This window comes from Halichoeres trimaculatus, unplaced genomic scaffold, assembly GCF_033239565.1.
Source record: "Halichoeres trimaculatus isolate MK-OKI-2021-1 unplaced genomic scaffold, fHalTri1.1 fHalTri1_scaffold_11, whole genome shotgun sequence".
Lineage (NCBI taxonomy): Eukaryota > Metazoa > Chordata > Actinopteri > Labriformes > Labridae > Halichoeres > Halichoeres trimaculatus.
Genome location: NW_027437189.1, coordinates 24,607,806 through 24,628,877, shown reverse-complemented (window position 1 = coordinate 24,628,877; position 21,072 = coordinate 24,607,806). Strand labels below are relative to the sequence as shown.

The 21,072-nt window shown below is 40.9% G+C and overlaps 1 protein-coding gene across 2 annotated transcripts in view; it reads right to left on the bottom strand.

The window, feature by feature from the left end:
• Positions 1-21,072, bottom strand: part of cacna2d3a (calcium channel, voltage-dependent, alpha 2/delta subunit 3a) — a 159,149-nt gene that overhangs the window by 124,529 nt on the left and 13,548 nt on the right. For both annotated transcript variants that reach the window (XM_074680877.1, XM_074680879.1), the window contains exon 3: positions 561-677. In XM_074680877.1, coding sequence (XP_074536978.1) covers positions 561-677 — 117 coding nt within the window. The remainder of the gene's footprint in view (positions 1-560; positions 678-21,072) is intronic.

Here is a 21,072-nt window from a genome sequence, read left to right as displayed (position 1 = left end):
CAATACTCACCCCTACCACATGTTATTTCCTCAGTCTTGAGTACAAGTAGACGTTTTCACTGGATATGATGACTCTTTGGATTTGTGGGTATTGCATTCACAGATCGGGTTAGATCAACCCTGATAAACATGCCTGCTCAATTTTGGTCTTGAAGTGAGTTTGTATGGTATAATCTGATATTTGGTTTTTGCAGATTGATAAAACAGATACTACAGCCTCCCCGTCTGTGACCACACCTACAACCTTTTACCACACATATCTCCATCAAGCACACAGCGAACTGAGGATGTGTTTGTTGTAATGTAACACCACCGCACATCTTCAGACATCTAATCTGGTCAGCAAAGTGGTCAGAAATAAATACTTTCCTGGGAGAGGCTCATTCTGTTCTTTTTTTCATTTGTAGAACCTACCACAAACTGATTTGTAAATCTGTCTATCCTTTATTATTTCAGGGTTTTCTGTAAGAGTTTCTTTGTATTTTACTGTTTTGGTGTGAGTTTAAAGGGAAGGCTGTTGTTTATGTGACGGTAGTAAAGATGGAAGTTTAAATAGGTACCTTCATTGCCTGGGCTTTCTTGTGAAACATCTCCTCCATGTCCTCTGCCAGCCTCTTCACCAGCCGCAGCCCGTCAATCTCTTCCACTCGCACTGCTCGCTCAAACTCCTTGTATTTCTGAAAGCAAACCACAGGTACATGTTAGCAGAAAACAAACACTGACACAGTTCAATCACTTTATGATGTATACAACTCTACATGCAGCAAATATTATTTGTTTTTTTATTATTACACATCATATGAGTGGTGATTTACACAAACTTATGAGGACTAACTGTGGTTATATCTAGGGACAGAGCCAGGATTCCAATTTTGTGTGGTCCTTAAATTACAAAAGCAGATTCGTTTTTTTTTTTATCCTTTGATAATTGCTAAGATTTTAGTGCATCAGACAGCAATGGCTCTCATTATATTGGCCAAACAGTAGTGCTTCAACACTTCAATGGGATGTGCCGCCTCAACTTTCTAAGTATTATAGGCTGTAAGAGCAGCAACATCAACCACAGTTAAACAAAAGACAAAAATCTACAGTCTTACCCAAAATCATTCTCTAGTCCTACGGGTATAACATGAGGCTGACTGAGTCACAACTTTTTTACCAACAGGTTATAAAACTTGGCTCATTTTATAAAGACAGGGCATCTAATAACAACAACACATGAGCGAGTGAGAAGGTTACCAAATTTTACAATTTTCCTTTTTAAAAAAAGGATTTTTTCAAAGAAAAGTTTGAGGTTGGCCAGAAAGTGGGTGGACTTCGGACTGTTGGGCCCACCCATGACGCCGCCCCTACTTATATCATTATCCAAAAAGAAATCCAGATGAGCTGGCATCAGAAGGCATTACACATTAAAGTGATACTCCAGGATGAAACAAGTTGGGTCCTATCACAAGGTTTAGGGCAGAAATTACCCCTACAGCAGTGTTTTTGTGCAGCAGAAGCCCAAAGCGCTCGCACCAAACACCCCCTCCCTGCCGGTTTCCTCTGCACTCAGACGGGGCCATATTTTACTTGACCAAAAACACAAATAAACGGACTCCCACCAAAACTCTGATATCGGTCTGCATTCACGCTTTATTCAGAGAATTTTCAGCGCGTTACTTTCACACAAAAACACAGCTAAATACGCTCTAGTTCTCATCGTGTCGTGAAACGGCGCTACCTCCGCTGCAGAGCCACAGCTGGCCAAAGGCGCTCGCCCCTTAGTGTATCAGTCCGCACGCGCCACGTGCCAGATGTAAACAAACGCAGGTAGTCTGCCAGGACGAAGAGACACAATGAGAACTAGAGCCTTATTTAGCAGTGTTTTTGTGTGAAAGTAACGCCCTGAAAATTCTCTAAATAAAGCGTGAATGCAGACCGATATCAGATTTCTTCGGTGGGAGTCCATTTATGTGTTTTTGGTCGAGTAAAATATGGCCCCATCTGAGTGCAGAGGAAACCGGCAGACGAGCAGGAAGGGGGTCTTTAGTGCGTGCGCCCTGGGCTTCTGCTGCACAAAAACACTGCTGTAGGGGTAATTTCTGCCCTAAACCTTGTGATAGGACCCAACTTGTTCCATCCTGGAGTATCACTTTAATGTAACAAACTGACAGGTGATATGAGATACAGCAGTGTTTGGAGGCTGATACATGAAGAAGAAAATGTCATCAGACCCTGACAGTGACGTGGCAGCCAACATCAATGCTGCAGTGATTTTTTACATTCCCATTCACGCCCTCACTTCATTAAGCCCAATTCACACAGGGAGCGCTTCGCCTGGAGTGCCAGTGCCACGAGTGTACCCTGGCACACAGGACCTGTGTTTATAGCGTAGCACAGCAGAGAGACGGCAGGAGCAGTGGGCTCAGTATAGAGTGAATAACACATAAATAAAAGGTCACAGTGCCGTTCTGTGGTTGAATCATTGCTCATTTGGTTATCATTCTGTGATTTTGTTTGAAGCCGGTTTTAATGTGTTCAAATCTAAAGATCTAGTCTACAATGCTGTGCCGTTCCCGTGGACTGTATAATTTATGGACGTAGTCTCTGTAATGTCACCCACTTGTCTCTGATACAGAGATTTGGAGCCAACATTGGGCAGGGGGCATATTGGTAAGGCTGAACTCAACAAAGCTTTGTTCAAGTTTGTATAAAGAGGCAAGTCTCTAGCTCCTTCGCAGACAGTTACAGAGTGCCCATCTGTCAGTGAAGTCAGAAGAAAGGGAAGAAAATCAAACCTCCATACAGGGAAATGAGGTTTTTAGATTCACTGAGTTGTCTGATCTGGAGCAGCAGGAGGAGACTTGATCGGTCGGGCCAATTAATCGGGCCGATCATGCCTGTCACCGATTAATCAACATCAGCCAAAATATAGCCGATTATAGAAATTTTTGCTCCACTGAGATTCTGTGGCTCCTGCTCCTGTGTGTTGGGCTGCACACTGCCCGAGTGCCCGCCCTCACCGTCCACCATTATCTAATGTAAGACTCAAGAATGGCGTTTTAATATTGAGTTAGTTGCTTTTTTGAGAGATAAACAGAGATAAATGGTACTGTTATTTCACACATCCACCATTATCTAATGGAAGACTATAATACGGCGTTTTAACGTCGCCTAAGTTGCTCATTGTGTGTTTACAGTTTGCCTTTTTTTCACTTACTATGTTTAAAGATTGACTTCTTTGATTTAATAGTGTTCTGTCTCTGTCTTAAATCATATGGGTGTTATAATAGTTTGTGTTTATATACAGTATATATCCTGTGTACATCAATGAATTTATTATATATATCAGCCCATATATCGGATATCAGTCGATATATCAGATATTGGTCGATATACCGGATATCGTGTTTTTTTTGCCCCCAGTATCGGTATCGGCATGGGCCCCAAAAATCCCATATCGGTCGGGCTTTAGAGGAGACTGCAGTGAGTGAGGAGGACCGTCTGTGTTTTGGATAGTGGAGGGACTAACACACGCTGACCATTGAGGAGATCAAAACACGGTTTAACCTCAGATTCTCAATCTCCAGAAAAGTCATAAGAATTGTCGTCTTGAAAATTCTTGCCAGAGGGGTCTGAAAAGTCATTAAATGTAGTGACAAAGTCCCTAAGTTGGCAACACTCAGTTGTGGTTTTATCCTCCACTTTCTTACCGCCGTCATCAAAGCTCATACTGAATCTAAAGTGTTTTCAGACAGCAGAACGACACAACACCACAGGTACATCCTCCAACTCTGTCTTCTCTGCTCGTCATGTACACAACACACACACTTCCCCACAAAGTGTCCTGCTGTACTCCTTCGCCTCGAGTTGTGCATTTGTATGACCGGAGCTACGTACTCGCGTCAAACTGAGTAGGAAAATGAAGAAATAAGAAAAAACCCAAACTGAATGAAGCACACGTGCCCTGAACTGAGTGAGGAAAACTGAACAGTTCTGTTTTTTTCATAAACCGCTCCATCCGTAGTCTGGCATTCATTTTGGAAATCATGGACGCTGACCCCTCCACACTAAAGTAAAGAGCTTGTCCTCAGCACATGGTTCAAAAGCTGGCACCCACGACGGCGTGAGGACGCTTTAGTGCCATGGCATGGGCAGCTCACATATCTGGGGATGGCACTGTTGGTGCTGAACAATTTATACAGAATAAACATGAAGACAAGCATAAGAAGCAGCTTTATCAGAGATCCAGAAGGGGGAGAAGCTTAAAAGTTACTTTTTCAAAGTAATCTACATGGAGAGGAAACCATCAGCTCAGCCAAGAGAATTATCAGCCACCTCTGAGTTTTACCAACCGCACATTATTACATGGATGACACACAGCTGCCCTCAGTGTCTGCACAACATTAAATCACATTATTCTGTTTGAAACCAATGCCAGGCAGCTTAGCTTAACCAGCGCCTTAACCCGGGACAGTGACATTAAGTCTCGCTAATTCCACACCCATACATGCCCCACACACACACACACACACATACACACTCACACACATATGCAAGCTGATCTTAGCAAGTGGGTATACTCGTGGAGAGAGAAATAAATAAAAAGAGGAAGAAAGAAAACCATTTTTGGAATCGTTGCAAAGCTGCAGGCGGCTGTGTTTCACTCTAGGGGGATTTAACAGAAGATTACCGCCATATCAAATAGCATGCCCTCTCTAATGTTATGCCAACCTGCTGAGACGCATGCTCTTAGCTGCTCCTGTACAGCAACACACGAGGAGCAGGGCGCGAGAGGACGGGGAGAGGGAGATCACTGTGGGAGGAGGAACGGGGACAGATACAGACACTCAGACAGCAGCTTTTGGATTTAAGCAATCATCTGAAGAACGGCAGGACATCGTCAGAGAGGGAGGAACATTTTCTGCTCCAGTCACAAACTTATGATAAGGGAGAATTCTGTAGCTGAGTTATTTATTTCATTTTTTTAACTCTGACTTTTGATCGTAATGTTAGAATAAAAGGTACACTGCTTTCTTCACTTGAGTGTTTAAGACAATACAGCCTTTCTTGCATTTCTTTCATCCCAGATAAAAGAGAAAGTCAAACAGATAAAAAGAGAAAAAGAGGTGAAAAGATAAAGGGAGGCAAAGAGCAAACACTGTGTGGGTGCAAAGAGATTCAAGAGATGCAAAAACAGGTGGGAAGAGAAAAAAGGGAGTGTGAAGGGGAAATTTACTGTGGGGGTGAAAATGAGACCAAATAGGATGATGGATGAATAGAAAGAGCATGCAAAGATGATGTAGAGGGGATTTCAGAGTGTAAGATGCTGTGTGTGTGTGTTTGCAGAGCTGCAGGTGGGAAAAACAAAGAGATGAAGGTTTTAATACTCTTGCATTCAGCTTAATATTTCAGGCCGTACATAAGAAGCAGAACGATTGTACAAGGCAATAGATTAACGTCAGATCTGTTGATTACTGCATGCATCATCGCAAGCAACCAATTATCAGGAGTTCAAGGGCCAGAGCCCGCAGGTACAAACTCACTGTGAAGCCAAAATGAGTGTGTAGAGCTCAGGAAAAGACTCAAATAAGAGCTGAGGTTAAAGGATTGACTTTTTTTTGATAGCAATTAAAGTGATTAGAGGGAAGAGGGACTGATTCATCAAGGTACTTTTTTGAAGAGATGAGTGTCCAAAACTGAGTGAGTGAATATGCGGCAAAGTGGAAAAGTTTTTCAACCAGGAGAAGCCAAAGGGAGAGACTCAAGAGTCGAATCAGAAAAAAGCCACAGACAGTCAGAGGCTCGTATAGAAAACACTCTCTGTGTCTTCTTATTCTCCATATCACAGCATCAAGACTCTGTTCCCAGCCACAACGCGGAGCCGTATGTGTGTCTTTGAAATGATGCCGATGTGGTGCCTTCACTGCCAGTTTCATTTGAATGATGCAGCTAAACAGTTTGGAGAATCAGAATTCTCCTAAAAATCCAGAGCAGCTGTCCAAAGAAAGGGTCTGTTTGGCAGAGATCAAAAATACACACACAAGGAAAAGGAAACTGAAAAAAAGAAAGGCAAAAGCATGGTAAGTGAGAGACAGACCAAAGAAAGGAAGAAAGAAAGGACAATGACAGAATTAAAAAAAACAATATTTCAAGAGAGGGGGAGCAGAATGAAGCTTGATATCATTTTGATTGAGAAATACTTCTGTAGCTCTCTGATGCCTTAAAATCTAACCTGATTTTATGAAAACCAGAGTCTCCCTCATTAATTTCAGCCTCATATAGCCTCCTCTGTAGCCAATCAAAGTGACTTGCTGATGACTCAGAAACCAAATCACAGCAACCAGAACCATACAAAAATCTTAGCAGTAATCCCACTGGCTGTCTGACAACTGCAGTTCATCAGAGAGAGAGCAAACCCAGGTTTTCGGAGGCGTTTGGCTCTTTAAAGGCCGGTCAGTGGTGGCTCAAACCTGAACTGGATCGACTGGTTTGGCTTCATCAATTCTTTAGACTTTCTGTCTTCAGTGCAACCGTTTCCCGTCTGCTTTCCCTGCTTCTTTCTCTTCTTTTCCCCTGCACCCACTTCTTTTCTAATTATAAAAATGAATGGGCTGACTTCATGGACACAGTCATAGCTAAGAATTATTCTCTCTAATGACAGTTTCTAAGTCTTTTCTATTGAATCCAGTATATTTTTGTCTACGGCTCCACTAAATCCTCGTCCATGAAACTGGCACAGAACTGACAGCTAATTCAACATGGCAGAAGGAAAGCAGTTTGTGCCCACGGCTGAATCAAAGTGTTTATGTGTTTGCAATCACGTCTGTGTGGTCGGTGAAAGGCTAGGAGAGGTCCAGCTGACCACGGGCTGTCCGCAGCGCTGTGTTCACTCAGGCTGACCACGGCAGAGCAAGCCTAATTAGCCTGAAGCTATCCTCCCTCACATCACATCATCCTCACATGGGGGCCAACTTTCATAGATCCAGGACCTCCATTTCTCTGGAGAATACTTCTGCAACCTCAACAGCAACATGGCAGAGCAGAAAAGAAGACAGCCAGGGGATCCTGCTGGCTGCTACAGTGTGGGCTCCCCATGAAGGAATCAAGGAATTGTCTACTAGTTAGAATTAGTCTGTCTTCATAATGGTCTGTTCTAGCAATTGAGGCTTGTTCACTTATCTTTCATTTAAAATCTAATTTAAAATTTAAAATCTTCCCAAACATTTTTGTTCAACTTGCCCTGTCTTCCAACAATGAAGTATTCTTTTTACTGACGCTCACAGGTGTCATGAACACTAGCCAGAATGCAGGTTGTGAATATAGCCTGGGAAGAACAGCTTGTGGCTGGCTAGTGTATAGTTTTTGAGGCCCCTTCTTTTCCATTACAACACATAAAGCATGGGTAAAACTAGAAATTTCAAAAGGATATCAAACTTTTTTTTTTCCCAAACATGGATTCTGTTAGAGCCATTAGCTCTTATAACGCTGAGGACAGACAGGTTTTTGATAGGGATGCACGATATTGGATTTTTGCCGATATCCGATATGCCGATATATTGAAACCCCTTTAGGCCGATACCGATACCGATACCGATACCGATAATCACAAGTTTGTTTTTTTCACTGTAAAGAGAGCTAAGTCTATCATGTCTTGGAATTTATATGTTACTCTTATTGTGACCGTCTCATTTGTTTAAGAAACACACATAAAACAAGACAAATTTGATTTTACCATAAATAAGAAATGTATTATTTTTTCAAACTCAAGACATTCAGTATTGAAATACAGGAAAATAATTTCTTTAAATCACATGAACTTTAAATGTACAATGCATTTTTAAACATAACCAAGTTGCATTTGATTATTTTAGAGCTACTGTAACAACCTGGTGACAGACACAGAGCTCTGCAGTGCAAATAAATGAAGTGCTACATTTTATTTAAGGAGCTTATTTTTCAGATGGAAAATAATAATAATCCTAACTGAATAGCACCTTATCGGCTGTGCCTATCGGCAAAAATTTTCATATCTGCCGATACCGATAAACGTGTTTTTAAGCTTTTATCAGCCGATACAGATATTGTGCCGATAATATCGTGCATCCCTAGTTTTTGATGATTAAAAAACTTGAAATGGCCAAAATGAAAATTCTTGGCCGAAACTGTAAATGAGGGTGAGAGAAAACATGCAGAGAACAACACGAAAGTTGTTAATATAAGATTAAGTGAATGAATATTTACCCACAGACAACCTAACAGACAGCTAATGGCGAGAACAAAGGATTAACACACAGTGCAATATGTCACCGCTCATTGAGTCAGTATTTTGGCTTCATCTCCCAGATTGGGGCATATAGGTGAGCCGTCCATGTGGCATACAGTCAATGGTTCAGTTTTTTAACTTTTCTTTGTAACAGCTGGTTGACTGTTGGTAGATGGGTAATTCTACCCTCGTCTATTTTTTTATCTATTATTATTATTACTTATGTTAGCAACATGTTGGTTAACAATGGGGCTATGATTTTAGTTCTGGTTAGCATGCTAAATTGTCAGGCCAAACAGCACAGATATTTTGATACTGGATCCTGTCCAGCAAACCTCCCAAAGGCAGTGGAGTAGGTGAGAGCACTCAGAGGTTACCTGTTAGCTGCATAAAAACTCAGACCATGGGTGGAGGTGGTGATAGCAGCAGTGTTAAAAGATGTGACGATTGTTCTGTTAGGAATGGGTACCTTTCACATTTGTTATGGCGAACCTGGCAATCAGTATTGGTACTCCATGGTACCAACTTTTGGTACTTTTGTGTGTTTATGTGACAATTAATACTAATATTTTAATAGTAAATTCTACAAGTTTTCAATTTTACAGATGTATTATTTAATATATAACCTTGCAATGCTGTGTTCATGTCCAGTAGGAAAAACTGCCTATTCTTTCACTCTCTCACTGTCACAAGGATACGTTTAGGTACCTAAACATGGTACCTTTTGACTTTGCGTGAATAAGTACTCGGTACTACAGACAGAATTCAGTCTGTACCTGTAAGGGTACTGAATTCGGTACCATCCCTACATCACATTTATTTCTTTTGGTGTGTCAGAAGAATAAGAAAGGATTGACATTATCTGCACATTATCAGTATCAGCCGATATAGGCTAAATAATAAAATAATGGATATCAACCAACACACCAAATTCCACTGGTATATTAATGGGCTGAAGCAGCATATATTTTTTGCACTTTTTTGTTTTTGTTTGCACAGTCCAGATGGAGTAGGCCCATATTTGGCTCCAGTTTTACGTTAAACCTGGATTTGAGAAGCAGTCTTACTTTAGGCACATTTACCATTTACCAGCGTAAACGATTTTATTCAATTTGGGTTTAATTGCTGTACAACTGTACTTTGACATGTTCCCTGTGAACAGAGGTTATGTTTACTGTCAATTATGAAATTGGCCAAAGTTGCCCTGGTTGTGGGTATTATGACTTTCTCAGGAAGAGCATCATCCAGCTTTCAAGCAAGATTAATCTTTTGGATTTTTTTTTTTTTTCAAATCAATTGTCATAAATAAATATACATTTTCAGGCATTAACTTTTTCTTACTTTGCACAAGAAATTAATATTGCATAACAAATGTGACACAATAAGTATTACATATTACATGTTAGTATTAAGTATTACAAAGATGTAATACAATATGCTACTTCCAATACAGAGGAGAGTTCATAATCTCTGTAGTTATGTGCACAGAAAAAATTATCTGTATCGACAAATTGCATCAGCAATAATACATTACTGCTGAACGCAAACTGATGCAGGATAAATGGAACTTTTTAAAAAAAATGTAAAAAAGAATCATTTTAAATTAATTAAAGTAGGGATGCGGGATATTATCGGCACAATATCGGTACTCGGCTGATAAAAGCTTAAAAACACGTTTATTGGTATCGGCAGATATGAAGTTTTCTGCTGATAGTCACAGCCGATAAGGTGCTATTCAGTTAGGATTATTATTAATTTCCATCTGAAAAATAAGCTCCTTGAATAAAATGTAGCACTTCATTTATTTGCACTGCAGAGCTCTGTGTCTGTCACCAGGTTGTTACAGTAGCTCTAAAATAATCAAATGCAACTTGGTTATGTTTAAAAATGCATTGTACATTTAAAGTTCATGTGATCCAAATAAATTATTTTCCTGTATTTCAATACTGAATGTCTTGAGTTTTAAAAAATACATTTCTTATTTATGGTAAAATCAAATGTTTTTTGTCTTGTTTTATGTGTGTTTCTTAAACAAATAAGACCTTCACAATAAGAGTAACATATAAATTCCAGTACAGGACAGACTTAGCTTTCTTTACAGTGAAAAAAACAAACAAACTTGTGATTATCGGTATCGGCCAAAAGGGGTTTCGATATATCGGCATATCGGATATCGGCAAAAATCCAATATCCTGCATCCCTAAATTAAAGTAATTTTATTTATCAGTGTCATTTGCAAACTTGATTGTGTCTGAAATTAATAGCAGCAATAAGCTCCATGTCAAGGTTTTGTCACAACCTGTCAGGCTTCCAACCATCCATTACCCCTTATTTATCCCTGTAGTTGATCGAAAGCAGATTTGGAGGGAATATTATAAACATATATATTACAAATTTAGTACTTCTTTTCAAATATATTTCTTCCTTTGCACATACATGTCGGGCTACCAAAGCTAACAAATGCAGGCTCAGCTGTGAAGGGGAAGACAGAGACCAGCAGTGGTGACACATATTGTACGGTCTGGTGAAACCCAATCCCTCTTTTTCTCTCCTCCCTCACCCCTCTGCTGTGCTGCATCACATGAATGAGTTGATGCAGCTAATCTCTCTCCTACACAGAGCGCTGTGGCTGTGGGACGACAACCAGAGGCTAAAAGCTTCAGATCCAGGCTGCTGTTTAGCAAACAAAAACGGACAAATGCAAGCTCACATTTACACTCGCAAACTCAATTATCAGGAAAGTTAAAGCTAATCATAGAGGAGGAAAGTTATATATGGAGTATTTTCCATAGACAACAGTTCAAGTGGGCTTTGTTTCTCTTTGTGTGCATCTGTTGATCAGTCTTTACTAGGGAGCATTTAAGTGAAGCTTGGATGACATATTTCTGCATTTGTAAGTATCTTTGTACCATCGTTTCCTTTGGGTTTGACAATAAAGTGATTAATGAAGAGGAGAAACTTCATTTCACACCAAGACTGAACCCCAATCCCCCAAATCCCAGCTCATTTTACGCACCACCAGAGCCCACTTTTTCCTTGGCCCACTCTCACACAATCTCACAGCTGTTTGAATCCCCTCACACTGCTGCTCTGTCTCTCTCAAACACACACATCACCGGGTTCTTCAGGCACAGACCAAAAAAGTATTGTGTTTTTATTTCCGTCCAAAATGTATGAGAGAAAAACTGCAAAGCGACAAAATTTGATTCATACTTTACTCCTAAAATCATGAAACAAGCAATTCAAAAGTTAATGACTAGAAGAGAAAAATAAATGGGGTCATTGATTTAGTTAGCTTTTCTCCGGCACACTTGATGAAACTAAACAGTCACAGGAGAAAGCAGAGTCAAAGGCTTGAGCCAGAAAGCAAAGTGTTCTCTCCTTCATTTAAAGAGTGAGTGTTATAGTTCCCTGACTCATTTACAACAAGAAGCCTCCATTGTTGTGTCTGCCTTTGCCTGTTCGCAAAGCAGAGGGTCCAGTTTGATGTACAAAAAAAGACTCAGCACAGACGTTAGAGAGTGTTTGCGTGTGTTTGTGATAGAGAGACATCACAGGCACACAAAGAGCGATAAGTCAATCAAAAAGAAGTGTCTCTGATGTGCTGAGACCCTGGAATGAGGCACCTGTGGGACGCACCTGGCATGCATAAAAACCTTTAAAGCAAAAAAAAAAAAAAAAAAAAAAAAAAAAAAAACAATTTGCATTTGAAGTGGATGACAACCAAGAACAACCGAGAGCAGGAAAATGATATTTGATGCACAATTCAGTACCCACTGATCAATACCAAGATAAATCAACTGACAACTTTATGTGCCTGAATAAACTGTAGTAAAACATAGTATGGCAGAAAATCGTCGTGAGCTATAACAAATGGCTTTTAACAGTAAATTTCACACAGGAGACAGTTTATTTTAGAAATCACAGGATGTAACTGACAGAAGTAAGGCAATTAAACTGCTGCTTTCAATAGAAAAAAATGAGGCTGGTCAGGGTTTAAGTAAACCAAACCAGAAATAACATATTATTTCTGCTAAATTCTTCCCAATCAGGGAAGAGAGGTGCAGCAGAAGTGACAAGCAGACATGACGTCAGCAGACTTTTGTACTTGTCAGCGTTCCTTTGATTCATAAGTTAACTTCACAAAAACAGAAGCAGTCGTCTAACACCATTGTCACAGCTGTTTCTTGTGTTCCTGTAGTTGTTTGTCTATTTTTTTTCAGCAGCGGCCCACATAAGCCACGTCATACCGTGGCTTGATGTGGATTGGTCTGTGGTGAGTGTGTCAATCTGAACAGTCGTCCAATCACCAGCTGCTGATTTTTTTGAAGGTCCCACCTCTGAAACAAAATCCGAAGAGCTGCTACCCAGATGGCCTAGTGAAATATTACCGTGGCGGATATATGAAACTGTCCGTCTGGTGTGTCAGGTTAATGTGAAGAGGGGGTGGTCTTATAATTGGGGTCTAACCATTGACACATGCTGATAGTTGTCCCGGGTCACTTTGCGACCGCAGCAGCAGAGAGTTGCAGCTTTTGTAGGGACAGAGACCTCACCGTGACCGATGATCTGTCAATCACAGCAGAGATGCAGTGATGGGAGATATGAGCTGAGAAATGGAAAGGTGCAGTGACTGCCCAGAGCAAAGTGGACCAAAAGTTGGGCAAGTTAACAGACAGCTGAAGCTGGGTTATGATGCTACTTAAGAGATCATGATGGTCTGTGCAGCAGATACGAAACAACTGTCAGGCAGAAAAAAGTAAGGAGTTACTGAGTGTAATGTCCAAAGATCGTACATCCAAAAAGACTGTCTAAAAAAGCATGAACGGTAAAAGAAAAGCTTATTGTGGTCCACAAAGCGGCCGTTTCCAAGAAACTGACAGTAGGGTGTGTGAGTTTATTGATAAGGCATGCCCAGTACCAGAGCTTTCGTCAGAATTGCATTTGAAAACAAGATCTCATTGGTTGTATTTGGAGCCAAAAATGAAAGCGGTCTCTGATGATTATTTCAAAGATTTTCACAAAGTTAGTTTTGGTTATCAGAGTCTTTTTCTGAAGATTGGTCTTGAAAAGAGGGAGGTAGTCCTATATCCGGGTCAATAAGGTACTTTTTCCTGTATTGCTGAACATTCATCTCTATCAAAGGTGTTCGGTGCCCAGTAGTACCTCACACTTCTGTCACATCCACACCTGGCAAATTTCATGATTTCTCAACTTAAGACCAGCCAAATATGGAAACTGTTTGTTTTTGCCACGGTGTCAACAGGTGAAACAGGCTTTTTGCATTGCAAAATCAGAAATGGAAGTGTTTTCTTTTCTTATTCCTAGTGAAAAAAAAACTGACTCATTAGAATTTACATGAGACAAACTTCATTTCCTTGAAATAAAAATGCCCTATCACAAAAAACATGTGCTATGCTGGTAGAGCCTTGTGGTTTATGTTGCATGCCTCAAGAGGCATCCCAGGTTTGAGTCCAACCTGTGGCACCTTTCCTGTATGTCCCCTAACACTTTCAAAATTTTTCCTGCTTTATCTACCATCCTGTCTTCTCCCAAGAAAGGCATAAAATGCCCAAAACTTGACAAAGAAAAGATGATTTTTCTGTTAAATCTTTATATTTTTGACATCTCTTTAGAGTGTTGCTTTCGTCTTTGAATTTCATAAAATAAGACAATTGTATAGTGGATGTGGCTCATACTAAGTTTAATAAGTTCTTTGTCAAAAAATAAGACATTGTGCTTAGATATCAGTTTTTGTACAGGGTGTGCAGCACTCTGAGACGAGGTAAAGGGTCTTGATTCTCTCTGTAGCCAGAGTAAACTGTAGAGAAATAACAGATCAGTGCTATGGAGTACTGACCAATCACAATCAAGTATTTAAGATAACCCTGTGATGGTAGACGACCCTGTTTTATGGCTCAATTTGGGAGTTAACTCAGAGAGGATTTTTAAAGTGTCACTGATAGTTTACTTTGTAAGTATTTATATCTACCATCATTACACATCATGGTGCTGATGATGTCGCTACAAGGAGTGAGAATATTTTCATCCGTTCTGTCAAAACCGTGTGGTGAAATATATAAAACATCATCTCAGTGATGAACCTTGACAAATCTTGTTGCATAATCCCAACACAAAATCTTCCATTCAGGAAGTCATTTCTCTCTGAGCTCTGGCTTTGTGTGTGAACTTCACTGGTTAGTGTTCTCCAGTGCCAGCCACATCCTTGTGTCTGCAGAGTGAAGGTTTTTATTCTCTCAAAACATGTTCAGGGGAACAAATGTCTTGCAGTGTCATCGTTTCACATAAAGGGCCACAGATTCCCCAAAGCCATGTTTGTAATTACAGACAACCTGTCAGAGGGAGGACGAGAGGAGCAGAGGTGTGGAGATGAGACACCAGAGAGGTGCTGAGGAGGGAGACAGAGGAGAGGTAGCACCCAGGGGCTTCACGTGGCTGAAGTTAATTCTGCTTTCTGCCAAAATGTCACCAGGCCAGTACTCATATGTATAATGAGGAAAAGAAACAGAATAAGGGTGAGGTACTGCCTGAAACAACTACTCTCTGACTGATCTTGTACTCTGCTGAATGAGAAACACTCAGGATGTGATGCTCGGGTGAGAGGACAGCAGCATCAGCCCAAATCCACAACTGGAAACCACAGCTGGATCACAGAATCTCCCAGGAACGCCAAACTCATGCCATGCCCTCCTCTTTTCATGCCCTCCTGTTGTATGCCAGCCGACAAATTGTTCCCTCAAAAGAAGAGCGCTGGCCGGAGATGAAGTGGAACAATTAATTTCACGCTTGTCCTCCCAGCCTCAAAAGCATGTTGGTCTGAGTCCCGTATCTGGTGGTATGGAGACACTCCCCATGGATTGTAAAACACACACACACAGACACACACACGCTGGAAAATACAGACACACTCCGACAAAATGTAAATCAAACACTTAGCGTGACTGCTAATCACATCACCGTAAAAACAAGACATCTTCAACCTCAAGGATCATAAACTCTGCTGGCCTGTCCAGCCACACCTTCATCGCTGCTCCATTCACTACGGCGCAATCTATCAGCGGGTGCTGGATATAGTATTGATCATAACGCAGGGTGTCTCATGAACAGATCAATGCTTACTGAATGGATGGGGAGGACCGTGAGAACACATGCGCGCACACAAAATTTTGACAGACCACTCAATCATAGCACTACAAGAAGGCAAGTCCAGGAAATAGACTGTGCCATAAAAAGTGAGAAGGGAAGTGTTATTGTGGCATCGGATTTGCTTGACAGAGGATGGTTAAGGTGAAGCAATCAAAAAAAGGGAAGATTCCTCCTCCAATTTGTGCTCATGAGAGTTTCTGCTAAAGAAAAGTTGATTTCACCTGACTTCTTGCAGCAAAATTCAAAAGTTTGTCTGTAACTGTAGGACTATTCTGAGAAACTTCAACAGTATTATTAAAAGGATCGTTGAAAGATAACTTAATCCCGCCTTGTGTCAAGCATAATAACTATCTCTGGGATCTGTTTTGTCTCGGCTGTTGATTGATCAGCACTCCACAAAAGCGCTGATGGATAACAACAGCTAAGTAATGACCCTCCCAGTCTTTCTCTATCATCCCTGTTACATGCTGCTTTCCTCATTCCTCACGCTGTTGACAGCAGTGACAGCAGCTGTAAATCTGTTGTCATCAGATAAGCTACAATCAAAGGTGACTGTTGTAGAGAGTAAATAGTTTCACTTACAAGTGAATGTGGAACTTAGCAGGGAGTGTGGAAGTTAATAAAAATATATTCATCATTTTCAGGGAGAGGAAGCTTTTCAATAACACACCTACTCCACCACATAAAGACGACAACTGACTGTTCAGCTGCAATGAAAGGATTTTTAAAGTGACAGCAATTAAACATTTACATCTCTTCGTTTGAGCCTTGAAGGTTTTTTTTTGAAGTGTTAAGTATGGGCCATGTTGGAAGAGGCTAGTCACAGCTCTAACAGAGAAGCAAAGTCATGTACTTATGCAGACAGGGCACCTAGGTATTTAGTAAGGCTGGGACGATAGGCTATTGTCGCGATTTGATTCTATCACAATTTTTTGGGATGCTGATTCGATTTAAATTGCTATTCTTTGATGTTTACAATTTTTGCAATTTTTAATGTGCTTTTTTAATAACAGACCATGTGAAGAAGTTAAATGATTATGACAAAGTCTACAGACTATATCTGGATATTTCCCCATAGGATGCACATAACATCAAAAAGCACATTAAAAAATGATTTTTTGACAAAGAATCACAATTTTGATATTGCCTAACAAAAAATCCAAATATATATATATATATATATAGAGAGAGAGATTTTTTTTTTCTCCCACCCGTAGTGTTTGGGCAACATTAGTCATTCAAAACCTGAAGCTACAGCGCATATGTAAAGCTTTTTTTAAAGGCCCTGTGAAGACTTCCCAGTGGGCGTTAATTGCTGCATCATCTGTAGTGTTTTTCTGGGTTAAGACTTTGTTTCCCATGAGCACCATCACCCACTGCCCCAGGTGTTAAGATATGAGTCATGCCAAGGCATGACTCACATCTTACAGGATTCACCTTACAGGATTCTTCAACCTTCACACATTTAGAGACCACACACTTGATGATTACAAAAGACGGATCCCACAAGATCTCTGTCTTCTGATCTTACAATGTGCAAACCACACACACTAACCAGTTCTTCAGCAGAGTATCAGCTTCTCCACACTAAATATTCCAAATCTTGCATAGTAAAATGTGACTTAAGTATAAACATGACAGACAAACCAGGAGAAGCAATGATGGCTGTTTTAGGCCACTTACATTTTGAAAAAAAAAAACAAAAAAAAAAAACACACAAAATAGAAAAATGATTATGGACAAAGTTGTGGAGACAGCGGGGATATGGGCTGTATGAATAACAATGAAAGCTGAAGGTGAGTAAAGTCCTTACAAGTATGGAATTCTTACTTCCTCTTCGGTCAGCCAGCTGAGTCAGCTCGCGTCGAGATTGGCTTTGCTCCAGTACACATAACATTACACGCTGTACCTGCTCAGCTCCTCTTGGGGCGTCCCACACACTACAGGGTTTTTAGTCACAATTATTAAAGGGGACATATCGTGCTGATTCCTGATTTAATACTTACATATAATATAATAAATTTGAAAACAAGACCTTTCACCCCCTGAATTTTCAAAAAATGAGATATTGTATTTTTTCTGATATCCTAGAACGAGATTTGATGCCTCTGAAAATAGATCATTGACATTTGGCTTTGAGATTTCGACCGTCGTGACGACACGAGGATCCTTTCTTTTTATTGGAGTAATCTGATAAAGCAGCTCCTCCTCTGTGATGTCAGTTAGTCACAAAACCGCCTCCGAGGGATACACCCACCAAGAGCCGAGTATAAATAAAGCTCCCTACTAGCTCTGGCTAACTTGACTGAGTACTGAATGCAGGGACTCTGCTCTGCTGAGCAGCTCGGCTTTACATGGTGAATTAGCAGTTAAAACACTGTAGTTTTAGCAGACGTCGTAATACTTGAGAGACTGTGATATTTGCATGCTTGTTCTGACATGCACTGTGAACCTGGACCACAATAATGCGATGGTAATAACATAGTGACGAACTGACGGTAGAGGCGATCTTAAGACTACACTTTCAGCATGATGGATAAAACAGACAGAGAAAAGTGAAGGAGCAGGATGGAGCCCTGTTGTAAAAATAGTTTATTGGTGAAGTCTGCCTATATTTCCACGTATAAACTATACATGTTACAGTACCAGTTTGACTCACCACACTGAAGTGTCCTGAGATGATCTGTGTCCAGGTGGATTTTCTTCCTCCTGAGCTGCAGAACCGTCTGGGTCTGACTCGGGGTCCAATGCAAAAGGACGTATCCTACACTCTGCCATTTTATTAGTGCTATCAATGCCTTACGGTGAAGTTTTGGCAAACAGCAAACTCGCTCAGTCTGCTCCATTCAACGTGGCGATTTTGTAAATACTGCCATGCTGCAAAAACCGCCCCCTGGCTCTACCCCCTCCGCCCCTCTGATAGAACTGACCAATCAGAGCACAAAGGGCTGTGACGTTGCGAGGTTACTGGAGGTCATTCTCAAAACAGAGCGTTTCAACAAGATCTTCAGAATGGCCTAAACTGAGGTTATTGAGAACGCTATTGTGGGGCAATGAAGGAACTAAATGACTTGTACTGAGGGCAGAAATGCTTTACAGGTGTCCTAGTCTGGCATAGTGAAAAGGAGAAACAAGCATGATATGTCCCCTTTAAACATGTTCATTATCTCCGATCTCTCAATTTGAGGCCTTCCGAGTGGCTCTGACCAGACAAAATTACTCTTAACACACCCCACACCACAGGAAAATCACACACAGTGTCAGTTGCAGACATCAGACAATCGGGCTTCTGATGGCTTTGATCGTCAGAGGGAGATCGGGACAAAAATCAGCCCGATTATCCGATAGTGTGTACACACCATGGGATATTTTTAAAAAGAAAAAAAAACTGGCACTCTACAAGGCTTACATTATAAAAACTGGGATCTAAGCAAGTGTTAACACCTTTTTTCAGGAAAAAAAAAACTTGTATCAGACTCAACATGAACAACAATCACCTGACAAGTCCAAACGAACATATAAATCAAAAGTCCAAAATAAAGCCTAAAATGCTTGAAGTGAGTGGCAACATTTTCTGTGAAAAATAACATGAAACAATATAATTTCCCTCTGTGTGTATCAGTCTCAGTGTTACAGCCCACTTTGAGCTTAAACGGGTGAAAAGAGCATCTTGTGAACTAAATTTTACGCAGATTTCTTGGGTCAGTTTTTGTCACTTAATAAAACAGGACTACTGAGAACTGTTTAACCCTTCACAAGCCATGCTGCAAGGAAGTATGCAAACCACTTTCACACCTCAACCATTTCACTCAACTCCACTCATCCACCCACAGCTCATAACCGTGGTGTGTGTGTGTGTGTGTGTGTGTATGGGAAAGTGCTTCTACAGTGATCGAGTGTTTAAAGGCTGCCTGAGGGCTATTGAGAGGAACAGTGAAATAACAGCTGTACACACACACACACACACACACACACACACACACGCACACACACACACACACACACACAAACACACACACAAACACACACACACACACAGAAGGCCCTTATGGCATAGCTGGTGGCCACACTCAGGAGTTTGTCCCAGGGTGCACTGCGTCTGTTGGGTATGCACCATTGCCCCTCAGAGTGGGTGCCAAATCCCTGCTCTGTTTAATGACCGCCATCTTTCAATGTCCTCGCATGCCTCGCCATCATGGTGTGCCCCCCACCTACACATACACACACAAACACACACACACATATAAACTTTTAAAGGGATGAGCCTGACATTGTGTAAGCCAGCGTGAGAAGTTATCTCCACTAAAAGCAGACTTTTTCTTTCAGAAGTTAAGAAGCTGGAACAGGAAGTCGCCTCCCTCTACTTATTCTTTCGTGCAGCTATAATTCACCTTTAAAAACATAATAGCACCAAGAGCAGGTCTAATCTGTTCACTCAGAACTGATTAATAGTCCACACTCTATCTGTGGTTGCCTGCATTCAGTTGGTTTTAGCAGAGTTGTGGAAAACATTTTTCATGCTTAGCAGCACGCACAATGCAGCCCGCTGCTTCCCCATTCCCCTCCATACATTCTCACAGCCTCAAATTGATTCCAGCAGCAGCCAGCGTGAAAGTGGAAGGAGAGAGCAAAACTGTAGTGGCGGCTGTAGTATAAAGCTAAAATTCATCCTCGCAAGCAGAGATTTATTACGGGAAGTTACACTTTTTGGGGACGCAATTTCATTTAAGTTTCCTTGGAGACCTCACAAAAGAAATGGAGTACTTTTGAGATCTGCAGAACATTCATAAGGAGACTCCGTGAAGTTGAGCTAAACTTATTAGCACAATAAGATCCAGACAATAGCAGAACATTAAACAGAAAGTAAAAATGTAACTTTTTTAAAGAACATTTTGAAGCTTTGCATCAACCTAAAAACCTCTCACCGGACGGGTCAGTTTGGCTAAAAAGTAAAAAAGTGTGTGATGTAGAGAGCAGCCCTCAGCTCATCTCCCTGTTTGGTCCATTGCTGTGTCATTCACCACAGCAGGGAATTATTTTGCTTATACCTGGCACTGCTAGTATCAACAACATTTCCTTGTTAAATTATTATCTAACAGCGAACTCATATTTCATTTTGAATGCCGTGGAAATTAGGGATGGGAATTTACAGTATTTCCTGTATTCAAATACTTTAAATATATAATGAACAAATAGTCAAATACACACAGATTATGTTTGTTTTTTTAACCGTAAACAAAAATAGGGTCCATTGGACACAGACCTCCCATACATCTTTTTTTCCACTCATGTGCAGCGTGGTGGTGGTTTGTGTTCTGGCTTGACAAACGCCATCAGCTCTCTGAGGCCTTCACCTATGGGAACATATCTCCAGCTACTGTTTTGGCTATCAGTAGAATAATCTTCTCCGCTCTGGTTTCATCACGATGACATGTGCTAACAGTGCTAGCAACTGACCTGATGTGAGACTGTCTGTCTCCGCTGTTTTCTCCTTGAGCTTTGAGGGCATGTGGTAAAGCATTTTATGGCGTGCAAGTTTAACGCCACACATCTTTCACTGCATGTTAACTTCATTGCTTTTGTCGAAGCACTTCCAGGCATCCATTTTCTTGACTGACATGTTGCAGGTGTAGCAGACGGTCCTGTATTTGTTTTGC